This window comes from Cetorhinus maximus, chromosome 4, assembly GCF_964194155.1.
Source record: "Cetorhinus maximus chromosome 4, sCetMax3.hap1.1, whole genome shotgun sequence".
NCBI lineage: Eukaryota > Metazoa > Chordata > Chondrichthyes > Lamniformes > Cetorhinidae > Cetorhinus > Cetorhinus maximus.
Window position 1 is genome coordinate 101,434,923 of NC_135882.1, and position 26,799 is coordinate 101,461,721.

Here is a 26,799-nt window from a genome sequence, read left to right on the forward strand (position 1 = left end):
TTCTAATGTTATGATCTTTTTCTCAATAATTGGGAGAGAATGAAGTGGAATAACAAATTGAGAAATCCAATGATCAGAAATCAGGGAGGTTACTATGACATTTAGCAGAAATCGATGCTAATATTTTACCAGTTAAACATACTCTTGACAATAGATTCTCTTGTAGTGGTTCATACACAGAACACTCCACATACTTTAAATTTATATTTTATCTTACCAATAAACATCTAAATCTGGAATCCAAAAGCCTTTTCATAACTCAGTGTGGGCATAAGGTCATGTAAATATTCAGCAAATGAACCATGTTCACCACGCGATCTGCGTCCTGCTCATTTTTACATCAATGGAACTGACAGATTATTAAAGGACATTCCTCCTAACATAACTATTTCTACATTGGTTAAAAGAAACCTCGACTAACCGTGAGGAATTGTTCAGGAGGAGGTTGATATATAGCCCAATCAGAACATGTTCATCACCCAGTCTATCAGCAATATCAAGGCTGTACTGCAACCTAGAATAATAGAAATGTGAAGAAACACAACGGAGAAAAGAATAAAAAAGGAAACATTGTAAAAGGTAAATGAGAAACTAAAAAGGAAGCAAAAGGAATGATACATCTACACACACACCACACACACACTTGTCTCTTCTGTTTCAAGAAATTCAATCTATAATTCACTATACTTTTCCACTTGGATGTTAGCTAACTCATTGATTGGAGCGTGGGATGGGACTAAAGAGATTGAGGCCAGGATTTTACAGGGTGAGGATGACCCCATCCATCGGCCGGAAAGTTGGGGCCAATCCCAACTTGGCCTGTCATGGAAGCTCTGACCACATTTTACGTTTGTCAGGCAATTAACTGCCTGGCATCAGGGCTTTCATCCCTTTAAGGGAAGAAGTCCTCCCCTGAAGATCAGATGGGCAATTGGAGAGCCTGCAGCTCTTCAGTTCAGATGCAGCGGCATCTGGAGTGGTGGCAACTGCAGGAGCTGAAGCTGGCCAGGATTAGTCATGATAGAAGAGGCCCCAGAATGGAAGTAAGTGGAGTTGGGGTCACAACAGGTAGGGCCAATGTGCTAATGGTGACATCATTACCATTCGCACACCATTAGCACATTCCTTAGCTAATATCACCACCGTCAACACCCCTTTGTCCTTTTGTCTATGACAACTTTGGCAATCTCTTCTTTGCCTCCACCTATCACTGGTCCTCTATCCAGCTCTACCTGTCCCACCCCCCCCAACCAGCTTATATTTCACCTCATTTCTATTTTTCCTTAGTTCTGATGAAGAGTCATATGGACTCGAAACGTTAACTGTGTTCCTCTCCGCAGATGCTGTCAGACCTGCTGAGTTTTTCCAGCTATTTTTGTTTTTGTTTCATTTTACCAGCAGTGATGGGAAATGGCCCTTACCCTTAATTGGCCACTTAAACGCCTCAATTGGCCTAAGGGTAGGACCACTGCTGGTGGTAAAATGCCAGCGGTAGCTGGAAAGTGATAGGCACAGTCCCCTGCCATCCTACCTGATTTTATGCGCCCCCACCCACCCACCTCCCGGCACACTTCCTGGGGCCCCATAAAATCCCAGCCTCAATGCCCTGTTTATGAATAGGGTTGTCTAATCTATGAAACTCAAAGTACATGTGTTACCTCTAATACTACATTTATAATAGCAGAATTGATGTGAAGCAGTATACCTCTGTTGCTTGAAATTCTGAGATACTTGGGAGAGAAGTTTTTTGGCATGGCACTAGCGATTCTATGCAGTCTTACATCAATTCTTTGGGCCAGGCGAGCACCATGGACCAATGCCTATACAGCGTTCATCAGTGATATCATTGAGAAAACCCGGGTAGATAATGGCTCATGGTGCTGTCTGGCCCTGTGGAATCAATGTACATCTGTGTACTGCTGCTAGAAGCCCGAGATATCTGTAAGAATTGATGTTTTTGTTAACACGGTATGAAACAAATTAATTATTTTTGTAGTGTTAGTAGCCCATGCCAGTTACTGCACATTCTCCTTAATACTCACCCTTTGCCCTTCAGCAAAGCTGGTGCAGCCCTAGCCAGTTGTTTGTGCTGCTCTACTTCATTGATCTCATCAGGAAAGCTATTTAATGAGATAAGAAAGCTAAACAAAAAATAAGCAACAATACTGGGGAAACATGTTAAAGCAAGACTGTGAACAGCATTTGCAGTGTAATAACATGCCAAAAAAAGAAATAACTTATATATGAATAAAATGGTAGAAAAATAAAAAAACCTTATGTAAGAAAAATCAAAATAAGACTGATTAAGATAGTAACTTTGCTTAGATTGAATCTTAAAGAACATGACTGATAATAGCTAGGGCCAGTTACATGTGAGACTTTCTCACAAGGAATTCCACGTGCATTCTTAAAAACTGAGGCTAAGGCGCTGCAGAGAGAACTTCTACTGAAAGGAAAAGTACCCTTCTGTCCCCTGGACTTAAGAGTTTTTAAATTTTCTGATCAAGCATTAGTTTAGGCTGGGCACTTCCTCTGAGTTATTGCTCTCCCACCACTGTAACCTTACTGCACACTCCATTTACATGCCAAACAGCTTTTCCGCTGCACTTGTGGCAAAGTAATAGTGGTGGAGCAGGAACAGCTCAGTGGAAATTCTTGAATTATATTTCATGTTTGATACCATTCCCAGCTTTGTTCTGTATCATTTTCATCAAACAGTGAAATAGAGTTTGTATTAGTTTGAAATATGAATACCAACTTCATACTGGCAAATAAGAATTAAAACATATCCCCTGGTTATTGTTATGCATACTGATTTCGCTGTATGGCGCAAGGTATCCCATTTCTTCTCCCCAGCTAAGTTTCTATAGTGAGTGAACAGCAGGCATTCATTGTTGAATATCTTTATATTAGTGCCAATTAAAAACATCTGAATACAATATCAGTGCAAGCATTCCTCACTACACTTTTAAATTAAATGGCATTTTATAATGGTCCAAGCATTGTGGCCAGTGGCAAACAAATGGCATCACAGTTTTTATTTATTTGTTCATGGGATGTGGGTGTCACTAGATTTAGCATTTATTGCCCATCCCTAATTGCCCTCAAGAAGGTGGTGGTAAGCTGCTGTTCATTACGCTTACAGTGTCAGAGACTTTTCAGGAATCACGGAATCTGAACAGCACAGAAGGAGGCCATTCGGCCCATTATGTCTGCACCGGCTCTCCAAATGAGCATTGTGACCTAGTACCATTGCCCTGCCTTTTTCCCGTACTCCTGCATGTTGTTTCTATTCAAATAATCATCCAATGTCCTCTTGAATGCCTCGATTGAGCCTGCCCCACCACACTTCCAGGCAGTGCATTCCAGACCCGGACCATTCGTTGTGTGAAAAAGTTTTTTCTCACCTCATACTTGCTTTTTTTTGCAATTCACTTTAAATCTGCGCCCTCTCGTTCTTGATCCTTTTACGAGCGGGAACAGCTTCTCCCTATCTACTCTGTCCAGCCTCCCTTACGATTTTGAACATCTTTATCAAATCTCCTCTCAGCCTTCTTCTCTCCAAGAAGAACAGTCCCAACCTTTCCAATCTATCCTCAAAGCTGAAGTTTTTCATCCCTGGGACCATTCTTGTAAACTTTTGCGGGCTTTTGCATTGCAAATTTTGGTAGAGATCCATTTCAGCACAGCACTCTCTACAGAGGATCTAGAACCTGTGTGAGTAAGGCAAGCAACAGTGTGCCTTTTAAACCATTCAGACTAAAGAATCCTTGCTCAAAAACATTTAGGAAGTAATCCAATTAGGTCTAATATTGGGCAGATCATGACTGGTCTTGCTGAGGCAGGCAGCACACAAACTTGGTGCTGCTTGGTCATCAACATGATTGTACTGTGCAGCCCAGCACAAAATGCACTACTGACTGGTTGCACGCTCTGCAGGGAACCCAGGCCTGTGCATGGCTAGCCTGATGCACAGCTAGCTTGCCCTTCTTAAAAGCAGCCTGCCCCTCTTAAACATGAGGTGCACTCAGGCTACAACAGCTGCTGGAACAGTGTTAGGAAAGTTTTGGTGAAGGAGGACTAGCAATGCAGTAGCAAAGCAGAGAGGGCTACCAAAGGAATTGAAAGCAGGTGGCAAGGGAGATGAACTCTTGGAGTCTAGCAGCAAGAACCTGGTTTGCACTGCCACAAAAAGTTCAATGATCTCACAAGGATAGTCAAGATCAGTAAATGCATCTTTAAATGACATCTCCCACCCACTGCATCACCGACCTCTCTCACTGCTCAACGCACCACACCTTTATCATTCATCCGTCAGTAATCAGGACTAAAGCATAACATTCAGAAAGTCCACCTCACCCTCACACATTTATCAATGCTGCCAGCCTTACAACTACCTCTCAGCAGTTTTCACATACCTCCAGCTATTTGTCAACGGTAGGCACATTACCCAAACGAAGTGCAATACAATCACTAACATTCTGCCCTCTGTCTTGAAGGACAAGTTTGCATGTAACCACAATAGCACCAGAGAACCAACAGGGAACAAGCACACTGACATGTTCTAAGCCCTTTGGAACATCATGGAGTCAACTGTGACTGAGGTTGCTGCTCCTGACATTGTTGCGAAGATTCACGATGACAGTATAATCCTCCCTTATATCCCTTCTCAAATCCCACTTCAACCTCATTCTGCTATCTAGCATAAAATGTAAGCTGCAGATGGTGTGACCATGGGCTTCTTGCTGTCCACTTCACCTGCCTTTCCTCACCACAACCCTCCCTTCTGCATTTTTTGCTTTCAGATACCCAAAACTTATGGCCTGGTCAACCAGTGCAGCCTCATCTTAAACAGCAACAGCAACACCAGAGGTGTTGAAGAGGCACTGTAGCTTGATCTGACAATTTTTAAAAAAAATTAATTTACGGGATGTGGGTGTCACTGACTAGGCAGCATTTATTGCCCATCCCTAATTGCCCTTAAGAAAGTGGTGGTGAGCTGCCTTCTTGAACTGCTGCAGTCTCTGTGGTGTAGGTACACTCACAGTGCTGTTAGGGAGGGAGTTCCAGGATTTTGACCCAGCGTCAGTGAAGGAACAGCGATATACTTCCAAGTAAGGATGTGAATGGCTTGGAGGGGAACTTCCAGCTGGTTGCGTTCCCATGTTTCTGCTGCCTTTGTCCTTCTAGATGGTAGTGGTCGTGGGTTTGGAAGGTGCTGCCTAAGAAGTCTTGGTGAATTTCTGCAGTGCATCTTGTAGGTGGTACACAATACTGCCACTGTTTGTCCGTGGTGGAGAGATTGAATGTTTGTGGAAGGGGTGCCAATCAAGTGGGCTGCTTTGTCCTGGATGGTGTCAAGCTTCGAGTGTTGTTGGAGCTGCACTCATCCAGGCAAGGGGAGAGTATTCCATCACACTCCTGACTTGTGCCCTGTGGACAGGCTTTCGGGAGTCAGGGGGTGAGTTACTTGCCGCAGGATTCCTAGCCTCTGACCTCTGCTCTGCTCTTGTAGCCACTGTATTTATATGGCTGATCCACTTCAGTTTCTGGTCAATGGTAACCCTCAGGAGCATCAGCTCAGATATGAGAATTGTGTGCACTTTAGGGGGCAGTAGAGAGGTGCGGGAGTCACTGGGCATAAAAGAGCTGTAGCAAGGCCAGGGGAAAGGAAACTGGCATGTGCCAGTTCTGCTGCAGGGGGCTCAGATAAGGACTTTGATGGGCAACATACAGGAGAACTCTGATGGACATTCATTCCAGCTCCAACTTGGCATAGGGTTTGTGCAAGAGCTTGGGAGTCCATCCTTTCCAATATGGAAGTGGTGGCATCACGAAACTACCATATTTTTCATAACATTATAGTGGGGTATTGTAAAGTAGGCTTATGTTTATGTGTGTGTGGATGGTTCTGTTTGTGTAGCTGATTTAAATGAATTAGAGGTGGTTAGACGGCAAGGTTGAAATTATCAAATTAGTTAGGTGTAAAAAGGGTATTTGAAATGCTAATGAGTGAGCTAGGGTAAAGTCAGTAGATAGGGTGTGAAATTTGCATTTTAAGTTATGTGGAGAGGTGTTTGGTTTTCAAAAAAACATACAAAGTTTTACAACTGACAGAATAAATAGAGCAAGGTTATTACGTTTATTTTTCCCAAAAGGAGGCACGAAGCCGATTGCGGTCAGCGATTGGCTCCGCGCATGCCCCTGCCCAGCCCAGCCCGCCTGCCATAGGAAAAATCCTGCCCATGGAAACAATGGGATTTACAGATTAAAGAGGAAGAAATATATTTAAAGAAGGATGGAAGATTGTATCAGGAATGGCCGTGTAAGATCTAAAAGATACACCATGTGAAACAGACTTGAGGATGCAGCCTCTAGCCACTTTACAGTAGTCTGCTGTTCCAGTAACCAAAGTTGTGTTAAAAAGCCTTTGGACTTCCACTTTCGAGTGGGTGCTGTGGTAACCTTGCTGAGTTGCCTTTCTACATTTAAAATCTATTTTGGACTGTTAGCTTAAAGGGAGTGTGTAGTTGAGAGTCAGGTTTATTAGGAATTTTGGGAATTGTTATGTTAAGTAACGGTGTAACTGTAATCTTGTGTATGTGTTTTAGTTCTTTTCTTTTGCTAATAAATGTTTAATTTAATTTTTAAAATCTCTTAAGGTGTTAGTGGACTCATTACTTCTGAATTCAATGCACAAACCTTCTGGTAATAAATACAAATTGCAAAACCATTGTGATAACGTGTCCATGTTTCCCTTGTAGATTTGGTTAGCCTGGCAAATAGCACCTGCCATATCATAACAGTGATCAACTCCAAGACTCCATGAGTTAGGTGTAAAAAGGACATTTGAAATGCTAATGAGTGAGCTAGGGTAAAGTCAGTAGATAGGGTGTGAAATTTGCATCTTAAAATATGTGGAGAGGTGTTTGGTTTTCAAAGAAAAATGGCAAAGTCTTACAACTGACAGAATAAATAGGGCAAGGTTATTACATTTATCTTTCCCAAAAGGAAAAGACCATATTACTTAAAGTTGACAAGGCACTGAGACTGGATGAGATGCATTCAAGGATATGGAAGGAAGTGAGAGTGGAAATTGCGGGGGTACTGGCCATAATCTTTCAGTCTTCTCTAGACTCAGGGGTGGTGCCAGAGGACTGGAGAATTGCAAACATTATGCCCTGGTTCAAAAAAGGTTGTAAGGATAAGCCCAGCAATTTCAGACCAGTCAGTTTAACTTCAGTGGTGGGCAAGATTCTAGAAACAATTATTCGGTATAGAATTAGTAGTCACATGGAAAAATATGGGTTGATAAAGAAGAGCCAGCATGGATTTCTAGAGGGGAAATTGTGTTTAGCTAACTTGCTGGAGTTTTTTTGAAGAGGTAACAGAAAAGGTTGATGAGGGTAATGCTGTTGATATGGTGTACATGGACTTTAAAAAGGCATTTGACACAGTACCATACAACTGACTTGTGAGAAAAGTTATTGCTCATGGGATAAAAAGGACACTAGCAACATGGATACAAAACTGGCTGAAAAATAGGAAGCAGAGAGTAATGGTCAATAGATATTTTTCTGGAAGGAAGTTTGTAGTGGAGTTCCCCAGAGGTCCGTATTGGGACCCTTGCTTTTCCTGATATATATTAATAGATCTCGGTGTGCAGGGAACAATTTCAAAGTTTGCGGATGATATGAAGCTTGGGAGTGTCGTGAACTGTGAGGAGGATGGTGTGGAACTTCATGAGGACATTGACAAGTTGGTGGAGTGGGCAGATGAAGTTCAATGCGGAGAATTGTGAGATGATGCATTTTAGTAGGAAGAACATGGACAGACAATATAAAATAAGTGGTGAAATTTTGAAGGGGGTGCAGGAGCAGAAAGACTTGGGTGTATATGTGTATAGATCATTGAAGGTAGCAGGACAGGTGAAGATAGCAGTTAATAAAACATATAGTATCCTGGGCTTTATTAATAGGGGCATAGAATACAAGAGCAAGGAGGTTTTGCTGAATTTATATAAGACACTCATTAGACCTCAGCTGTAATATTGTGTACAGTTCTGGGCACCATATTATAGAAAGGAAGTGAACACACTGGAGAGGGTGCAAAAGGGGTTTACAAGAATGGTTCCAGGGATGAGAAACTTCAGCTATGAAGATAGATTGGAAAGATTGGGACTGTTCTCCTTGGAGAGAAGAAGGCTGAGAGGAGATTTGATAGAGGTGTTCAGTATCACGAGGGGGCTTGACATAGTAGATAGGGGCTGTTCCCACTCATAAAAGGATCAAGAACCAGAGGGGATAGATTTAAAGTGATTTGCAACAGAAGCAAGTGTGAGGTGAGAAAAAACTTTTTCACACAATGAACTGTTTGGGTCTGTAATGCACTGCTTGGAAGTGTGATGGAGGCAGGCTCAATCGAAGCATTCAAGAAGGCAGTAGATGATTATTTGAATAGAAACAATGTGCAAGGGTACAGGGAAGATGCAGGGCAATGGCACTAGGTCATAATGCTCATTTGAAGAGTCAGTGCAGACATAATGGGCCGAATGGCCTTCTCTGTGCCATTATGATTCGGTAATTCTGTGAAGGCAGTACTTATAGACACATCTCAGATGTGCAGCGTCAAGCAGAAGTCACCCAGCATCTGAATCCTGCAGTGGAAATTCTGGCTGAGGCCATACAAGCCCAATTTAGTGTGGCCATCATGTGGATATCAGTGCTCAAAGGGATTTTCTGGTTCTCTCAGCAGTCCAGCAATCTGTGCTCCAGCAGATTACTAGTATTTCTGAGATGCTGCCCCGGCAGAGTCGCAGTGGCTCAGTGGTGAACTAATCTGCTGTCCTCTCTCATGAGAGCAGCATTTGTGTTCCCACCACTGACACTCTGCTAATGCTCATGATGGTGCCTCTCAGCCCAAACTTCTGCCGTCCATCAAGGTCATCCTGCAAGGTATCTGCTGTCATCTCCACTGAAAGACAGCAGACCTTCCCCAATCATGCAGCAGCCACTGGAGTAGCTCTGTGTAGGAGCAGTGTAGGCATGGCAAAGGCACCATCAAGGCTGGCATTAAGAGAATGCACAACGGGGATTAATTCAGTTTTCTATGTACTATTCAAAGTGTTGATGAATAAAGTTGTTATGGAATGGTTTTTCAGTGGTAGCTTTTAATTAAGGATTTTGGCCAAGAGAGCACTACAATGGTATCTAGCAGGTGTATTGAAAGGTGGGGAATTATGGAGGAACGATGATGTGGGGATGAGATCTCAGATGAACCAAAGTCTGAGTATCCACTCACTGACAGCCCATCCAGAGTGAAGGAATCCCAGATGTCTCCTCCATGTAAGGGTGCCCTCTGACAGCCTGGTGGCAAGGGCTACACACTCATGTAAGTGACGCTGTGGCAGATAGCAGACCAAGTACTGGAAGATTCACCCACACAGTCCAGGCATCTGAATTGTTGTTTCAGGATGTCAGTGGTTTACTGTAACCATGTTCTTGATGACAGCATTGTTCTCATTATAAGTGTGCTGTCTGCATGTGGTGAGCCAGGTATAGTCCAGGCCTTCCCAGTCACCGAGTTTCTCCCAATCTACCCAACCAGTAACCTTCTAAATTCTATGGTAAATAATCCTAGTTTATTTAATCTCTCCTCCTAGTTTAACACTTGGATTCCGGGTATCATTCTATAAATCTGTGCTGCACTTTGTCCAAGGCTAAAATATCCTTCCTAGGGTGTGGTGCTCAGAACTGCGAGCAGTAGCTGAGGTGTGGTCTAACCAGGGCTTTGTATAGCTGAAGCATGACTTCTAGCCTATTCCTCCATATAAAAAGCCAGCATTCCATTAGTCTTTTAGATTATTTCAGGTACCTATTCACCTCCAAGTGATGCTGCAGCCCAAGAGAAATGGAAACTATTGCCCTGATTAATGAAAGCAGGCTTTCTCCTGGCAGGCTTCTAACTCCTCTGACATCCTTGTCAACGTCCAGCATCACTCTCTTGTGTACAGCAAGTACCTCCATTCAATGTGCACCAACAAAAGTAAGTTAAAAGCACCTCACCTGGAAGTTAGATAGTTTGCCCTTTAAATAATTGCAGTTGAGGGGAGGAGGGGTGGTGGGGGGGCGGTCCCACATGCAGCTGTATGCATGTACAGATGGGAGTAATTAAGAGAGGGCATGATTAAGAGAGTCTGTCAGGTCCAAAATGGCAGATCCTGTGCCAAATCAATGTTAAATGATGTTTGACATTACAATCTGCTCACTCTGCATGCTTTTGACATGCGCATGCCACGCCTGCACTGGCACTTTTACAATCTGGGTGTGGTTGGACATGTTCCAGCCAACACTTTTGGAGTTTCGGGCTTCCACTACCAGTGGCGCTATGGAGCCAATTATCTCTACCACAGAGTCTAAAGCGGCAAGTGTAAATTAGAATATTTAATCCATCAACATAAAATTATGTGCAGAAAATGGAGTAAAAAAAGATGAGATTAAGAGAGAGATAAGAGACAGAAGGAAAATGTAAAAAAATAATTTAATTTTTAAAGCACCAATAAAAATCTGAAGAAATGAGATTCCATGCTTCTAAAAGTAAATTTTCAGTGCCAGAGGGATTGTTTGGCAGTAATTAAGACTTATCACAACATTAAAAATTCATTTACACTTGAATGAATAAACCTTAACTTTTGTTGATAAGTCTAGTGGGTATCTAGTGTGCAAGCACTGCAACTTACATGTGTTCGACTGCAGTCTCAAAGTAAGGTATCAGTGTAGCAAAGTTTGTGGAGAAGCAAGGAAAATCGGGCAGCAATTTCCTGATTTCCATGTTTAACAGCACGTGTGGATGCCAGAAATTGCTGTTTGATTTACTCCATTATAACAGTGAACCCTGATAGGCCTCACAGTTATTCCTACCATGAAATTTGGGTCAATACCTAAATGAGAAAAGCCAAGCATATCAAAAATAGGCACCAAATTCCTCACCCCATAAAAAGGGTTGGATGTTTTATTAATAAAAAATGTGTAATAAACTAATTTTTAAAAAATCTAACAATCCCCTGTTCAATCCAAACTATTGCCCCATTTGTCTGTCTTTCATTGCTGTATGTGCACGGATAGAATCTTACAGTACTTTGTTGGTGGTGGGGGGGGGGGGGGCTGTAAAATTCTCTGGGTGGCCTCCCACCTCCCTCCCGCCTGCTCCTGACCTGTCCACAATTTTACGCCTAAGTGAGGGCCGGAAGTCGGCCAATTAACACTTCTTGGAGCGACTCTTCGAGTGACGGGGCAGGAAACACCGCCATCCAAAACATCCTGCCCTATGTGTTTTTTTGACTTTAACCATTACTGTTAAACTATTAATGGCCTTCATCAACAAAAAATAATCATAGTAACTGAGGTTGCGGTGTTTGCTGACTGACCATCACAAGCTGTAAACCACTACTTTATCTAGAAGGTTTAATTTTACTGTTTTTGGTGCACTGATGAATGTGATCCTATCTGTGCTAGGTTGACGCCCTTCAACCCATTTACAATATGTGTCTGCAGACACAGTAAAATAGCAGAGAGAAAATTGGCACGAATATGTTAAACTGTGCCAAAAAGCACACATGTAATAACTTTATCCCCTGGCGGCTTCTTATTCATTTTGTAAATAGCTACAATAGTATAAATTATTAAGTTCACATTAGCATAGCATAATTATCTCCTTTTTATTTAAACAAAAAAGTTTTAGAATAACAGTTCAAAAAGGAGATTGGGACAAAGAACTGAAATCTGCAAATGCTCAATACTCTGGACACTTCAGATTTTCTCCTGAAGGATATAACTTGCTTACCTGCACAACCTTAGTTGGATATACAAAGTGAAATTTTATCAGAGGTGCAACAGAGCCCCACCACTAGGAAAGGCAGTAGTCAGTGTCGCATCTTTCACCCCTCCCGTGGACACTGAGATCCAGCAAAGGACCATCATATTTTGTAATTTTCCTAAATGATCAATTAAAAGAGATACACTTCCTGTGGGCCGATTGGATGGCACAATGGGCAGAATTCGGTGAGTAGCTTGAAAATATGTCTAGACTCCCAAGGTCTCAGCCTTGATAAAGTAGAGTGGGTGAAACCATCCCTTGCCCACCCATCGAACTGAAATTTAGGATAGAGTGGAAATAGAGCGGAAGCCTGTTCAGTTTGGATTCTGTCCCAGATCTTGGTTCCTCTCATATGGTTGAGTCTAAAGTCATCCTCCACACCTAGGAATTTTAGTTTCTTAATCTCTTAAAGGTGTCATTTGTATTCTATTTATTTTCCTGGTATGAATTATTGTTAATTGCCACTGTATGTGTATCAGCTGTAAATAATCAACATTCATTTTTATATACCAGGCAAGTAATTGCCATTTTAAAAAAATCAAAGCTACACATTTATGTATATTCAAAAATTCCAGACACAGCTTGAGATCAGAAGGTAAACAATGGGTTCCATTACTTTAGATATCTCTAACAAGCCTCAGGAAAAATTCTTCACCAATTGTTCAGACAAATAAGATAATCCTTGGTAGGGATTCAATCTTGCTGCAGTCATATAATCAATCTTTATAATCTATTTACAAATACAGACAGACTAATTCACAAAGCATGGGACCAGATAAATATATAGAACTTTTTGTCATTTCCCTTGCTTTCAACATTCCCCTTACCTGCCAACATTAACAATAGAGTATTCACAGATCCTACAGTGAGAGTATCATCTTCTTATTCGTTTATAAACGTGTTAACTAAATAACTAATAAGCAAGCAGCAGAGTCTATGGGTTTAAACATTAACACACCTACTATCAATTAATACTGAAAGTTTCCTTTTTGAAGTAACAAAATCATGCAAAAGCTTTGTAAACTGATATTTAATCTCTTAAGCATCAAAACTTTAACTCATCAGTCAACAGACTTGTCACTAAGATAAGCAACAAAGCTAAGGTGAACATTTGGCTTTATTATTTACATCCTGCACAATAGGGGCAGCGGACATTCTTTGGAACAGTAAAACAAGTACCGGAATGAATTAGTAACGTTTATTCTTTAACAGTGCTACAAACCCATGTATGAGTTTTTGACAAGGTTTTCCTTTTCCACATTTTTTATATAATATAAACCTACGTTAACTCATGTCAACAAAAAGGATACTCACATATTAATTGTTAAACTTGTCACAGACCCAGTACTAATGCAATCTAAATTACTAAATACATTCTATAAAGCATTTGGCTCAGTATCAGATTCTATTCAATAAGATCAAAGTTTAGTCTCCATTACTGACCGTGAGTTGTTCGTAAGCTCATTTACATACTGCTGAATGATAATATGTTCATCATTCATCCCATCTAGCAACCTGAATAATTTAAACCAAGGGTAAAGGATAACTGATTTAGAAAACAGAAAACAGTTTATTTCACAGACTGGAGTATGTGGTATGTCAGAATTTTTTTTCAAAAAAATACATTCATTAAAGCAATACTTAACATTTCCATGATTGTTGTAAAACTTTGCAAGCTCTAAGGGTCCAGAGTGAAATCGTCTATTTGCTTATGTAATGTTAAGATATCAGAAAAGCTTAACGAAATACAAGATCGGTATGAAACATCTGCATAAATTATATTGTCAGACATATGGCTTGATATTTCCATTTATTAATACTTAAGCGATGAGGCTTAAATTAAATACCCAACATATTTTAGTGACGGAATTTACACAGTTTAAGTTAGCATATTGTTTTTATGCTTCAGACACTAATATATGCCCAGGTTTCTAAGACTTTGCCCAATGTGAAAAATGCATTTAAGCTAAGATCTGTAGTCAACCTAGTAAATTTCTGAATTCACATCAGTATGGCATCTAAATAGGGCTAAAACTTGGAAATCTTTGTTACAGCAAATAAAATGCTAAAAAACCATCCAAAGTTATCCATTTTCATTCTTAAAGTAATTGTAAAAGTAAGAACAAAAATTCGATCTTAAATAATATCGAATGCTACTTTGTGACTGGGTGCAAACCTTAAAAGTCAAATATCAATGAATGGCATGACACTAGGAAGTTCTGAGGAACAAAGGGACCTTGGCGTGTGTGTCTATAGATCTCTGAAGGCGGAGGGGCATGTTAGTGGGGTGCAGAAAAAGGCATATGGGACACTTGCCTTTATCAATCGAGGCATAGATTACAAAAGTAGGGAGGTCCTGTTGGAGTTGTATAGAACCTTGGTGAGGCCACAGCTGGAGTACTGTGTGCAGTTCTGATCGCCACATTATAGGAAGGATGTGATTGCACCGGAGGAGATTCACCAGGATGTTGCCTGGGATGAAACATTTAAGTTATGAAGAGAGGTTGGATAGCCTTGGGTTGTTTTCGTTGGAGCACAGAAGGCTGAGGGGCGGCCTAATCGAGTTGTACAAGATTATGAGGGGCATGGACAGGGTGGATAGGGAGCAGCTGTTCTCCTTAGTTGAAGGGTCAGTCACGAGGGGACATAAGTTCAAGGTGAGGGGTAGTAGGTTTAGGGGGGATGTGAGGAAAAACTTTTTTACCCAGAGGGTGGTGATGGTCTGGAATGCGCTGCATGGGAGGGTGGTGGAGGCGAATTGCCTCACATCCTTTAAAAAGTACCTGGATGAGCACTTGGCACGTCATAACATTCAAGGCTATGGGCCAAGTGTTGGTAAATGGGATTAGGTAGGTAGGTCAGGTGTTTCTCGTGTTGGTGCAGACTCGATGGGCCGAAGGGCCTCTTCTGCACTGTGTGATTCTGTGATTGTGTGACCATATAAAATATCAGCAAAGTAGATCAAAAGAATACATTTCTTTTTTTTTAAACACAAACCAGTGTTTGTACTACTGGAAGGTGAAGAAAGCATATTGTATATTTGGGATATTGAATTCTGCAAGGATCTACATCTAATTGAATAAAAAAGAAAAATAAGAGCAAAAAAGCCAGCATATAATTGATGAGCCGAATGGCCTCCTTGAGTGCTGTAATGACTCTATGACTAAGTATTAAGTCCTTATTTTATACTCACAATTACTATTTTTAATAATATTAGCAGTTGGAAGAGATAGCCAACAATAATAAGTAATAGTAAAATATTGGAAAGATGTTAGTGAATTACAAAACAGAAATTCTTGGTGTTCTGTTTTCTGACTCCCTCGTTTGGATTTCTGACTTCATGCAATATCATCTACATTTTATACAGCACAGGAGCCATCTTTATGAGGTTAAAATAATTGTTTTAGAACAAGTACTTGCCAAAAATAATATTTAGAGAAATACTGTGATGAAACTGTGCTGTCGTATAAATATAGTTCTCCATAATCCAAATTAGTCCTTTTGTTAATTTATTCAAAAATTGCCTTCTAGCTGACATGTATGCAGATTTATGCCATGGTTTTCAATATAACTTGTACAAAACACTAATTCCATCAAGTTGGGAATTTTACATGTGTCACAAAAACCTAGTCTGTGTGACATAGAAATGTTTTATAAAGACACTAACAAACAATGATTTGGTGAAATCTGTCTGCTTCAAAAGAGAAGATTGGACTACTTTCTAGAATGCAGATAAAATGCTCTCATGACGAAGAACTAAAACTCCACAAGATTAGATGTATTCATTTTCAGATAGTTTAGACATTGAATATAAAATGCCACTTGGCTTTTAACTGAATTAGTACAGACAAGGGCAATGTGGATGCTTGGCAACAAGCAAGCAGTACCCCACCACCCCCTGCTTTCACTCCCCACGACAGCAAATGAGTGAAGGTTAGGGTGTCTAACACTCATGTACAAAACTGGGCCAATGTCCCAGTGAACTGAGGTGGGCCTTCTAGTCTGCCCATCTTGGCTTCTACCCGCTTCTGTTCCCATCTTGAGCTTGCTTCCTGAGCTGGCAGCCCTGACTCCAGTCTGTCCCTGCCACCCCACAATGAAAATAGCACGGGCAGGCACTGCCGGGCGGGAGGTGGGATTGTGACGTTGGGATATGGCCAGACTCTCAATTTCCACCTCGAAAATGGAAATCCGAATCAAGTGCAGAATTATGACTCCCATTGGACAAATGGAGATCTAGCAGAAAATGAAACTGGGACCTGCAATCAGGAATTCCATTACACTTGACTCTCTCCCACATAATTTTCATTTTTTGAAAAGTGCAACATGTAAGTGAAAGGAGTTAATTATTGCTGTCAAGAAAAGCAATCATGCATAGCCGATTCATCTCATGATGTGTGCAAATTATATTAATTATATTAAAAACTTTGTTTCTTTTGACTTTTATTTTTTCTTTCTCCAAGCATTCATTGGCCTAAGAAGAAACTGTTAATTAGGTAGCAGGGGGCAACCTGAAAATTCTGAATATAGTTAAATAAATCATGAACAGGTGCATGGGGCATCATACAGTTTATATGAATCTCGTTAATCAATCTGCCCAATGAGTCATTATCATAGTCTCAGCAACTCAATGACTATTGTCTGTAATAGTAAATAAAGTATAGACTAATCTTTTGCATAAGAAAAGATAAATATATTCATATATTATAAACAAATATTATCTACATTTTCATCATAATGAAAGACATTCAATATGGTATTATTGCTTATCAGAATTTGTGCAGCAAATAGAAAACATTAGAATGATCCATTAACTCATCTGCTCCTCTACATGCAGCAGTTTGGACCTCCCCTTCTTCAAATCAACTCCATTTCTTTCTCTATTCTGACAGCATACAAATCATGATGTTATGTGTGTATAAGCTTCTTTACAGACAATAGCACTGTGACATTTAGGGCTGAATTGCAATTACCCAGCAAGGGGCGGCTTGGGGTTGTGTCAGGGGTCAAAATGCTGAAGATCTGGAACAAGAACTGAACCTGTCTTGAAACCACCCACTTCCAGTTTTAACGGAAACGGGGCAAGGGGTAGGTGACCAATCTATCCACAGGATGAAGGTTGGTAATATAAATATTATAATGAGGCTGCCTGCCTTTGTTTTTAACCGTTGTTCCATTTTTAACCATAGGAGGCCAGGTTTCTCGGGCCTCAGGAAACCTAGCAGATTAAAGGAGGCGAGGAGGTAAGTGCCTTGAGAGCACTGCTTGCAGGCCAGGAACAGCAGTCTCATTCATTCCTGGCCCAACAAGCTACCCAGTATAATCAAAGCTCCCTCCGCCAGACCATCGCAATCTCTCTGCTCCCCCTGACCACCACTGGCTTCCCCCTGCACCCTCGTACCCCTCCAATCCTTCTACCCACCCCAGTGTGATCCAAACCTTACCTCCCAACCATGATCTCTCTCACTCCCTCAATACACCTATCTTCTCTCATATGCTTCAGCCTGGTGAAGCAGGTTTACCACCTGAAAAGGCCTCCAGACTGTCAATCAGGTTGTGTCCAGGAACCCCATTTAAAAGAAGCCTTGCAGCTATATTCTGCAAGATCTTCAGAAAATCTGCTCTTCTGGGTTTCTAGCCCTTACAACAACATTCCCCACCCATTCTCCTCCCCCCAAAACCCGGCAGAGTACCCACTTGCTGGGCAATATTCCAGGCCTTGGTGTCCATTATGAGAGCTTCCAAATATGCTGTGCTCATGATTCTCCATGCCTGACCCATAATTGTGAAGATTTAAATATATTTTGAATTATGGATTTTGGCAACTCAAAGATATTGCTCACTTTCAGTCTCACAGAAATTAAGTTCTATAGCCACAGATGTATTTTGTGTATGAAATGTGTAAAATGATAAAGTAGAATAGTCATTTGCATGGATGGTTTAAATATACAATGGTAATAAAACAAATCGATTATTTGCATAAAAACAAAAAACTATTGCGGATGCTGGAAATCCAAAACAAAAACAGAATTACCTGGAAAAACTCAGCAGGTCTGGCAGCATCGGCGGAGAAGAAAAGAGTTGACGTTTCGAGTCCTCATGACCCTTCAACAGAACTGAGTAATATTAGGAGAGGGGTGAAATATAAGCTGGTTTAAGGTGGGGGTGGGGGTGGGGGGAGAGAAGTTGAGGGTGGGGGGGGGTGGTGGTTGTAGGGACAAGCAAGCAGTGATAGGAGCAGATAATCAAAAGATGTCACAGACAAAGGAACAAAGAGGTGTTGAAGGTGGTGATATTATCTAAATGAATGTGCTAATACTTTTAATGCCCTGTCAGTCTTTCCACCCCACCCCCACTAGAGCTGTACCTTGAGTGTCCTGCCATCTATTCTTAATTAGCACAATTCGTTTAGATAATATCACCACCTTCAACACCTCTTTGTTCCTTTGTCTGTGACATCTTTTGATTATCTGCTCCTATCACTGCTTGCTTGTCCCTACAACCACCACACCCCCCCCAGCCCCAACTTCTCTCCCCCCACCCCCGCACCTTAAACCAGCTTATATTTCACCCCTCTCCTAATATTACTCAGTTCTGTTGAAGGGTCATGAGGACTCGAAACGTCAACTCTTTTCTTCTCCGCCGATGCTGCCAGACCTGCTGAGTTTTTCCAGGTAATTCTGTTTTCGATTATTTGCATGTTACTTTGAAGAATAATGAACATTGCGATTTTCTTTGTCTCACTAACCTGATAGTATATCTCTCAACACTTGATTACTCATTTTTAAACATGCACTATCATAACTTTACAACATTAGTTTAATACTTTGTTTTACAATATATAGTTAATGTATTACGTAAAACATACATTAAAGTAAGCAAGTCTGAGAAACAGTACAAATACACTACATTAAGTAATACTTATCCAGCCATAAGCTCCACTTATAAAACTGCACATTAGAATGTGTTTTGACTGCAGTTGAACTAGTTTAAACTATTAACTATTCAAGACCACCATAAGCAAATTTGAACTAATTGCAGATGCATTGATAGGCTTTCTCTCTACTTTATTGACATATTCTTTTCTTTTATTGGCCCAGTTCCCTTCAAACCCTTATTGTGAAATATTTTCCAAGAATTATTAAAATATAGTCGGACATAATGAAATTGCTTCCTCCTATAATTTTTAAAACTATTTTTCCTCACTCTATTATTGTTGTGCAAAAATCCCTGATAGGGCAGGTTTGAATAAAGAGGTATCTATTGCTCTGGCTAATCTTTGATTTACATATTTTATGTATGACCCATGATCTGTTTCATAATGACATAGGTGAGCTGCAATTAAGATTGGGAATTAACCAATTAAGTCCATTATGTGGAGAAAGTGATAATTTAATCTCCAGTGTGTTCCTAGTTACTTAATTAACATTTCCATCAACATGATAAATAGGTCAATAAATATCTACAGAGAGGATGAGTAATGAAAAACAATAGCTTGCCTTTCCAAAGTGCTTTTAAAAGCACAAGAATCATTAGAAAAAACTGGATGCTGAGCTAAAGGAGAAATTATTAGAAGATGTGACCAAAATCTTGATTAAAGAGATGGGATTTAAGGCGGGTGTTAAAGGAGCATAGGGAGGTGAAGAGGTGGAGGAGTTTAAGGAGGGAATTTCAGGGCATTGTGCTTAGACAGCTGAAAGGAACAAATGGCAATGGTATGGCAAAGGGTGAGGAGGTGCATAAAAGGCTGGATTCAGAGGAACATAGAACAGGGAAAGTTGTAGCACTTGATTAGGGAGGATTGAGGCCACACAGGAATTTATACATAAGGGCAGTGATTTTAAATTTGCAGTTCTGCTGTAGAAGGAGCATTACAACAAGTAAACTGGATCAGGTATTGGATAGTACAGCATTCTAAGTAATTCAATCTCTAATGTTACTGGATAAGTTAGGCCAAGTGCTTTGAAACTTTACTTACTTAACATTTAATTAAATGAACGGTAGTGCATAAAGTGGCAAAGCATACTGGAGTATAATGCAATGTGCAAAAAAAACCTGTGCAAATTGTTCACTATGGGAAAGGGTTCAAATTACCAGGAGATACTCATTATACATTAGCAAGTCAGGAGAATAAAGGGAGGTTACACTGAATGTCTTTTGTGCAAAATGTAATGGCGGGTACGGTAGTAGTTATGCTAATGGCCAGTAATCCAGAGTTTGGACTAATGGTCCACTGTAGCAGTTGAGGAATTACAATTCAGTTAATTAAATCTGGAATAAAATAGTCAGTAATTAAGCCATTGAATTGTTATTAAAAATACAACTGGTTCACATTCCCCTAGTTTCCTTTATGAAAGGAATAAAGTTATCCTTCTAAAATCAATCACAGTGGCATTACTTCTACAATATTACTGGAGCAAATATTGAACAACTGACAGAAGGAAGGGTCTCCATGAACATCCCCACCCTCAACTATGATGGAGCCCAGCACGAGTGCAAAAGACAAGGCTGAAGAATTTGCAACCATATGTGGCTGTACGTGCTGAGTGGATTATCCAACTCAGCCTTCTCCCAAGCCAATTTGATTCATTCCACTTTGATATTAAGAAACAGCTGAGTACATTGGATACAGCAAAAAGGCCATGGACCCCAACAAATGCCCAGCTGAGGTGTTGAAGAATTGTGTTCCAGATCTGGCTGCACCTCTGGCCAAGCTGTTCCAGTACAGCTACATCAATAGCATTTACCTGACAAAGAGGAAAATTGCTCAGGTATATCCTGCCCAGAAAAAGCAAGACAAATCCAATCTGGCCAATACTGCCCCAATAGCATACTCTCAATCTTCAGAAAAGTGATGGAAAGAGTCGCGGATAGTGCTATCAAGTGACACTCACCAGTAACCTACTCATCAATGTCAAGTCTGGGTTCTGTCGGGGTCACTTCACACCAGACCACATTACAGCCATGGTCCAAACATGTTCAAAAGTGCTGAATTCCAGAGGTGAGGTAAGGTGAGAGTAACTGCCCTTGACCTCAAGGCCTAATTTGACCAATTGTGGCACAAAGAAGCCCTAATATGATTGAAGTCAGTGGAGGGCAGTGGGAAAATCTCCCACTGGTTGGAGTCATGTTGTTATGATCTCCATCAAGACCAATAACTTTTAAAAATAAATTAACAGCTGAAAGGATGACACAACAAGATTTCATGTTCTAAGACTTTTACTGTAACAAATGACTAAAAGCACTATTGACTAAACACTATCTTTATAGGTAACTTACACTTTAAACCACAATACAGAACCGTTTTCTTTTAGCACAACCGAAAAAACACTTTATGGATATACTTTACTTTATCCTTTAAGCAAACATTCACCTCTCGCGGAACCAATCCAAAGTAATCCTTAGCTCCTGAGGGTTTACTTCTGTACTTTTCCATTCTCAGCCTGGGAACTTTTAATTTCAGAAAACCTCTTTCACACTGAGGTTTTTTCCCCCTGGAGATTCTTCCTCTAGTGCAAGCTAAGCGAATCTTCCAGCCTCATTTTAACTCTTATGACTTCAGTCTTTTCGATCTGAGTGCGAGCTTCCATCCACATTCCTGCGTGGTGAAACACAGCATCTTACTGCCTGTAGCCGCTCTCCTTTTCCCGGTAGACTAACCTTATCTGTATGTTTTCAGGGATATCTTAGACCCTTCCTCTCTCAAAGCCCATCTCCAAGGCAATGTATATCACATGGGCTTTATATCCAGATAGAAATGCTGATTAGCTATCCTCAAGACCCAAATGCTCTTTTATATTGGAAGTAAATGTACAGTTTAAAGCACAACTGTTTATAGCCTGACATTCTCAACACTTTTCTGGGACTTTAGAGACTCACAGTCTACACACTGTTAGAATACAGGCTGCTGCCATTATCTCCAGGTGTAAACACCTTGCACCTTCTTCCCAGTAAAACAATCTGGGCCCCCTTTAATCTCTAATAATTAAATCACACAGGCTTGCTGTCAGGTAGACTTCAGAATAGGTCATAAAAACCCCTTCATTTTATCTTAAATTAAAGGCACAGTCCCAAAATATAAAAATCTTATAAACCTCATAACTGTAACTATATCTATCACAAAGGAAGATGGTTGTGGTTGTTGGAAGCCACTCATCTCAACCCCAGGACGTTGCTTCAGGAGCTCCTTAAGGCAGCATACTAGGCCCATCCATCTTCAGCCCTGTCATCAATGACCTTCCCTCCATCATAAGATCAGAAGTGAAAATGTTCACTGATGATTTCACAGTGTTTAGGACCATTTGCAATTCCTCAGATACTGAAGCAGTCTGTACCCTCACACAAGAAGTCCTGGACAATATCCAGGCTTGGGCTGATAAGTGGCAAGTAACATTCACACCACAGAAGTGCCAGGCAATAGCTACCTCTAACAAAAGAGAGTCTAACCATCTCCCCTTGATATTCAAGGTCATTACTGAATGTCATCTCTTCCATCATCAACATCCTGTGGGACATCATTGACCAGAAACTTAACTGGAGCAGCTACATAAATACTGTGGTTACAAAAACTTGTCAGAGGTCGGTATTCTCTGGCGAGTGATGTACCTCCTGACTGCCCAAATTCTTTCCACCGTCTACAAGGCACAAGTCAGGAGCGTGATGGAATATACTCCATTTGCTTGGATGAATGCAAATCCAAAGACATTCAAGGAGCTCATGGCATCCAGGACAAAGCAACCTATTTGATTGACATCCCATTCATCACCTTAAACATTCAATCCCTCCACCAGTGGCACACTGTGTCCTGCAGCAGTTCTCCAAGGTTTCTTCAAGAGTACAGCCCAAACCTGTAACCTTTATCACTTAGATGGGCAATGGCAGCAGGTGCACAGGAACACCAAGTTTCCATCCAAGTTACGCACTATCCTGACTTGGAAATATATCATTGTTCCTAATTATTGCACGGTCAAAATCTTGGAACTCTCTCTGTAACAGCACAGTGAAAGTATCTTCACCATGGACTGCAGCAGTTCAAGAAAGCAGCTCTCCTCGACCTTCTCCAAAGCAATTATCAAGAGGCAAAAAACGCTGGTCTTGTCAGTGAAGCCAACATCCCGTGAATGAATAAATGAAAAGAAGTAGACTTGTGTTAAGAGAAAGGATTAAGAAATATGGCAAAAAGTCAGATGTGTGGGCAGGCTGAGACCATCTCAAAGGTCTATTGAACTAATGGGCTTTTCCTGTTTCCAAAACTTCTAGCTATCTTAAGCTGCGTGTATTTATGTCCATGATTTTCCACTGTGAATTCCTAACCTTACACGTGGGGCTGGATTTTATGCGGCGCTGCAGTCCACGCCCCCCAGGCTAAAAAGTCGGGGGCAGCCCACATATGATCCTAATGGCTGCCCCATCACAATTTATCTCTGGGAGCAGTCCTGATTGCTAGAAGGCAGGGCATCCTCCCCTCTTTTGGGAGGAAGTCCCGCCTTACAGAGCTGCTGGCCAATCGTTTGGCTGGCAGCTCTGTAGATCCAGCAGCACCAGCCAGAGGCGGTGGCCTCTGCTGGGATTATAGGCAGTCCCACCACACTAAGGAGTTCAGGTAAATCCAGGTTTGGGTATCTCAGTGATGGATTGAGGGGTTGGGGGGCTGAGTTCAATAGGCTGGGGGAGGGTTAAGGGAAGGATGACCTTGCGGGAGGGGTGGTGTCTCTAATGGGCCCAGTGGACCTGCAAAGTTGGTTACACCCCCCACCCCCGCCCCACCATGCCTAACACCAGCCCTCAGCTGTGAGTAAAATACCAGTGGTGGTGGGATGAGGCCCTCAAGTGGCAATTTATTGGCCACTTAAGGGCCTGAATAGTCCCAAGGGTGGATGGGCCTCCCATACCTCCCCAAAACAAGTGAAATTTCAGGCAGGTCAGGGTCGGGTGGGTAGGCGGCAGAATATGACCTGCTGGATTTTACATGACCTCCTCCCCACCCCTAGCCTTCAAACCCACCAGCAGGGGTGTAAAATCCAGCCCATGCGTTAAAATGATTTTCAAGACAGGATAGCAGGAAGAGAGAAATTTTTTTTTAAAATAGGCACCTATTAACAGACAGAATACATTTAGCACTAGGACAGCACTGGAAGTAGGTCAACTTATTTACTTTCTCAGTAGTGGAAATGTGTATGACACATCAAAGGTCAAGATAGAGGTTTGAAATTTTATTGCAAAAATGTTAAGCGAATTTAACAACTTTGATGATTAGCAACGAAAAGTTGCAACGTATTCTGTCTGTAAATTCTCATGTTCAATTGAAAGGTGTTCACTGTAAAACTCAGTTTCAATGAAAAAATTATAGAAATTTCTTCAGTGAAGTCTACTTATAAAATTAAAAATGTTAAATTGTTTTGTAATGTTAAATTAATTTATGATAATAAACCACACGTCCAAGCCCCTTTGGAGTGCTGAAGCATTAAGTCAAATTCAAAATAAGGGTTATATGAACACATTCAAACACAATTTTTGTGTGAATTTAGAACCTGCAAATGTAATTCTTTTGCTAATAAGTTATTTTACAACAATATATTAGTTGTGCAAATTTTGCTAGCATTTTCATTACAGTTTATCAAAAATCCTCAATCCAAGCTAGTAAGCTGATTAGCCTTTTATACTACTTATTGCTAATGCACCATTTGCACAATTATTTTAATTAGATTTTAATCAACTGAAATATCCTTACCTCAAACAGAATTGATGACCCATGCTTATTACAAAGAGAAATTAATACCCTGTCCCTTACATAAAAGGTACAACTGTTTTTACTTTATTGTTACCTTTCAAAGATGCATAGAACAGACTGACTTACCTCTTGTTCGGGCTGGGGCTTCCTGAGGTTATTACTGAATGGGAGAACATTGTGTCATTCATGTTAGGAGGAGGTCTTGAAGGCCTAAGAAGGCACAGGAACCATAGTTTATAATTAATGTTTTAGTTATATCTTATTCTACATTTGCGATGCTTACAATGCTTAATGATACTGTTACAAAGTACAATCTTCTGCAAAGCAAATTAAAAATTTGCCCATAACTAAACAGTTTAATGTAACAAAATAGCTTTGGTAATTTCTTACTCAGTCTGAAAACTCAGCAAAATGCTAAGATGTTCCAATAGACTTCACCCTAATGTTCGTTCTGAAGGACTGAATAATTTTCTGACCAATAGAAAAGTACACTGATCTTGAAATTATGCTGTGCAAATATGAGGGATTAACTTTCAAATGGGAGTCATTTGTCTGCTATTTAAGTGCTTTGACATCTCCATTAAAATGATGGACAAAGGAGCTTCATTGAGCATTTACATGCTATTATTTTTAGTACTTTTAAAAGGCCATATAAAATCATAGGACTATAAAACACAGGAGGAGGCCATTTGGCCCACCGTGCCTGTGCCATCTATTTGAAAGAGCTATTCAATCAGTCCCAATGCCCTGCCTTTTTCCACAAAGCTTTGCAAAATCTTTTCCCATCATGTATTTATCCAATTTCCTTTTTAAAGTTATTATTAATTCTGCTTCCACCACCATTTTTGGAAATGTATTCCAAATCGTAACATCCAGCCTCTGGTTCTTTTGCCAATCACCTTAAATCTGTGTTGTCTGGTTACGGACCCTTCTGCCACTTGAAAAAGCTTTTCCTTATTTACTCTATCAAAACCTTTCATGATTTTGAACATCTTCATTAATCCTCTCTAAGGCCATGACATCCATCCTAATGTTGGTTCCCAATGCATTCCAACTGAACTGATAATTTTATTCCTTGAACATCTCTTATGTTCTGCAGATTATGTTTTCTTCATTTTATTGCTGCTCATTATAACTTCCTCTGGTAGCAATTTACAGCAGTCTCAACTACTATACCGTCAGGGCATAATTTGCCATCAGCTTTTTTGAAAGTTACTAAAAATGTGGGCAAAAAATTACAATGCTCACGTTGTTTGTTAACCCTGTATTAAAGGCACAATATAACTAAGAGCACATTTATATAGCAACCTTGACATCATTGCAAAGCAGTTTCCAGAATACAATCCTGTAATGTGACCCCTGGGAGGAGGCATCATAATGGAGTCCTTTGTATTCCTAAGGATGCATGCACTTTGTCCATTCCCAAGTGCAGGAATTCCATGTGCAGCATAGCAATAAAAAGGAACTAATAGTACAGCGAGTGCTCCTGAGTTTTTATGCCTCTAAAGTTATTCAGGGGTAATGTCAAATGAGTATCATTTGGACAATGCGTAAAACAGATGACATATCTAAGAACTCAGAAGAGACTGAGGAGAAAGAAAGATTGTCACTCAATTTGTCATTCAGAGGCTAGGAATTGTGCAACGAGTAACTCACCTCCTGACTCCCCAAAGCCTGTCCACCATCTACAAGGCACAAGTCAGAGATATGATGGAATACTCCCCATTTGCCTGGAAGAGTGCAGCTCCCACAACACTCAAGAAGCTTGACACTGTCCAGGACAAAGCAGCTTGCTTGATTAGCACCGCATTCACAAACATTCACTCCCTCCACCACCGATGCACAGTAGCAGCAGTGTGTACCATCTACAAGATGCACTGCAGAGTTCAGCAAGGCTCCTTCGACAGCAACTTCCAAAACCTGACTACTACTACCTAGAAGGACAAGGGCAGCAGATAGATGGGAACACCACCACCTGGAAGTTCCCGACCAAGCCACTCAACATCCTAACTTGGAAATATATCGCTGTTCCTTCACTGTCACTGGGTCAAAATCCTGGAACTCCCATCCTAACTGTGGGTGTACCTGCACCACATGGACTACAGCAGTTCAAGAAGGCAGCTCACCCCCACCTTCTCAAGAGCAACTAGGGATGGGCAATAAATGCTGGCCCAGCCAGCAAAGCCCACATCCCG

The 26,799-nt window shown here is 40.9% G+C and overlaps 1 protein-coding gene across 21 annotated transcripts in view; it reads right to left on the reverse strand.

The window, feature by feature from the left end:
* Positions 1-26,799, reverse strand: part of dtna (dystrobrevin, alpha) — a 437,527-nt gene that overhangs the window by 87,558 nt on the left and 323,170 nt on the right. For 11 of the 21 annotated variants that reach the window (XM_078540552.1, XM_078540554.1, XM_078540560.1 and 8 more), the window contains exons 10-13: positions 24,731-24,814; positions 13,318-13,389; positions 2,043-2,120; positions 422-514 (exon numbers count right to left, since the gene is read on the reverse strand). In XM_078540552.1, the coding sequence (XP_078396678.1) occupies positions 422-514; positions 2,043-2,120; positions 13,318-13,389; positions 24,731-24,814 (327 nt within the window). Of the gene's footprint in view, positions 1-421; positions 515-2,042; positions 2,142-13,317; positions 13,390-21,075; positions 21,473-24,730; positions 24,815-26,799 lie in introns of those variants that run through there. The other 10 variants (XM_078540563.1, XM_078540570.1, XM_078540564.1 and 7 more) reach the window with 4 other exon arrangements.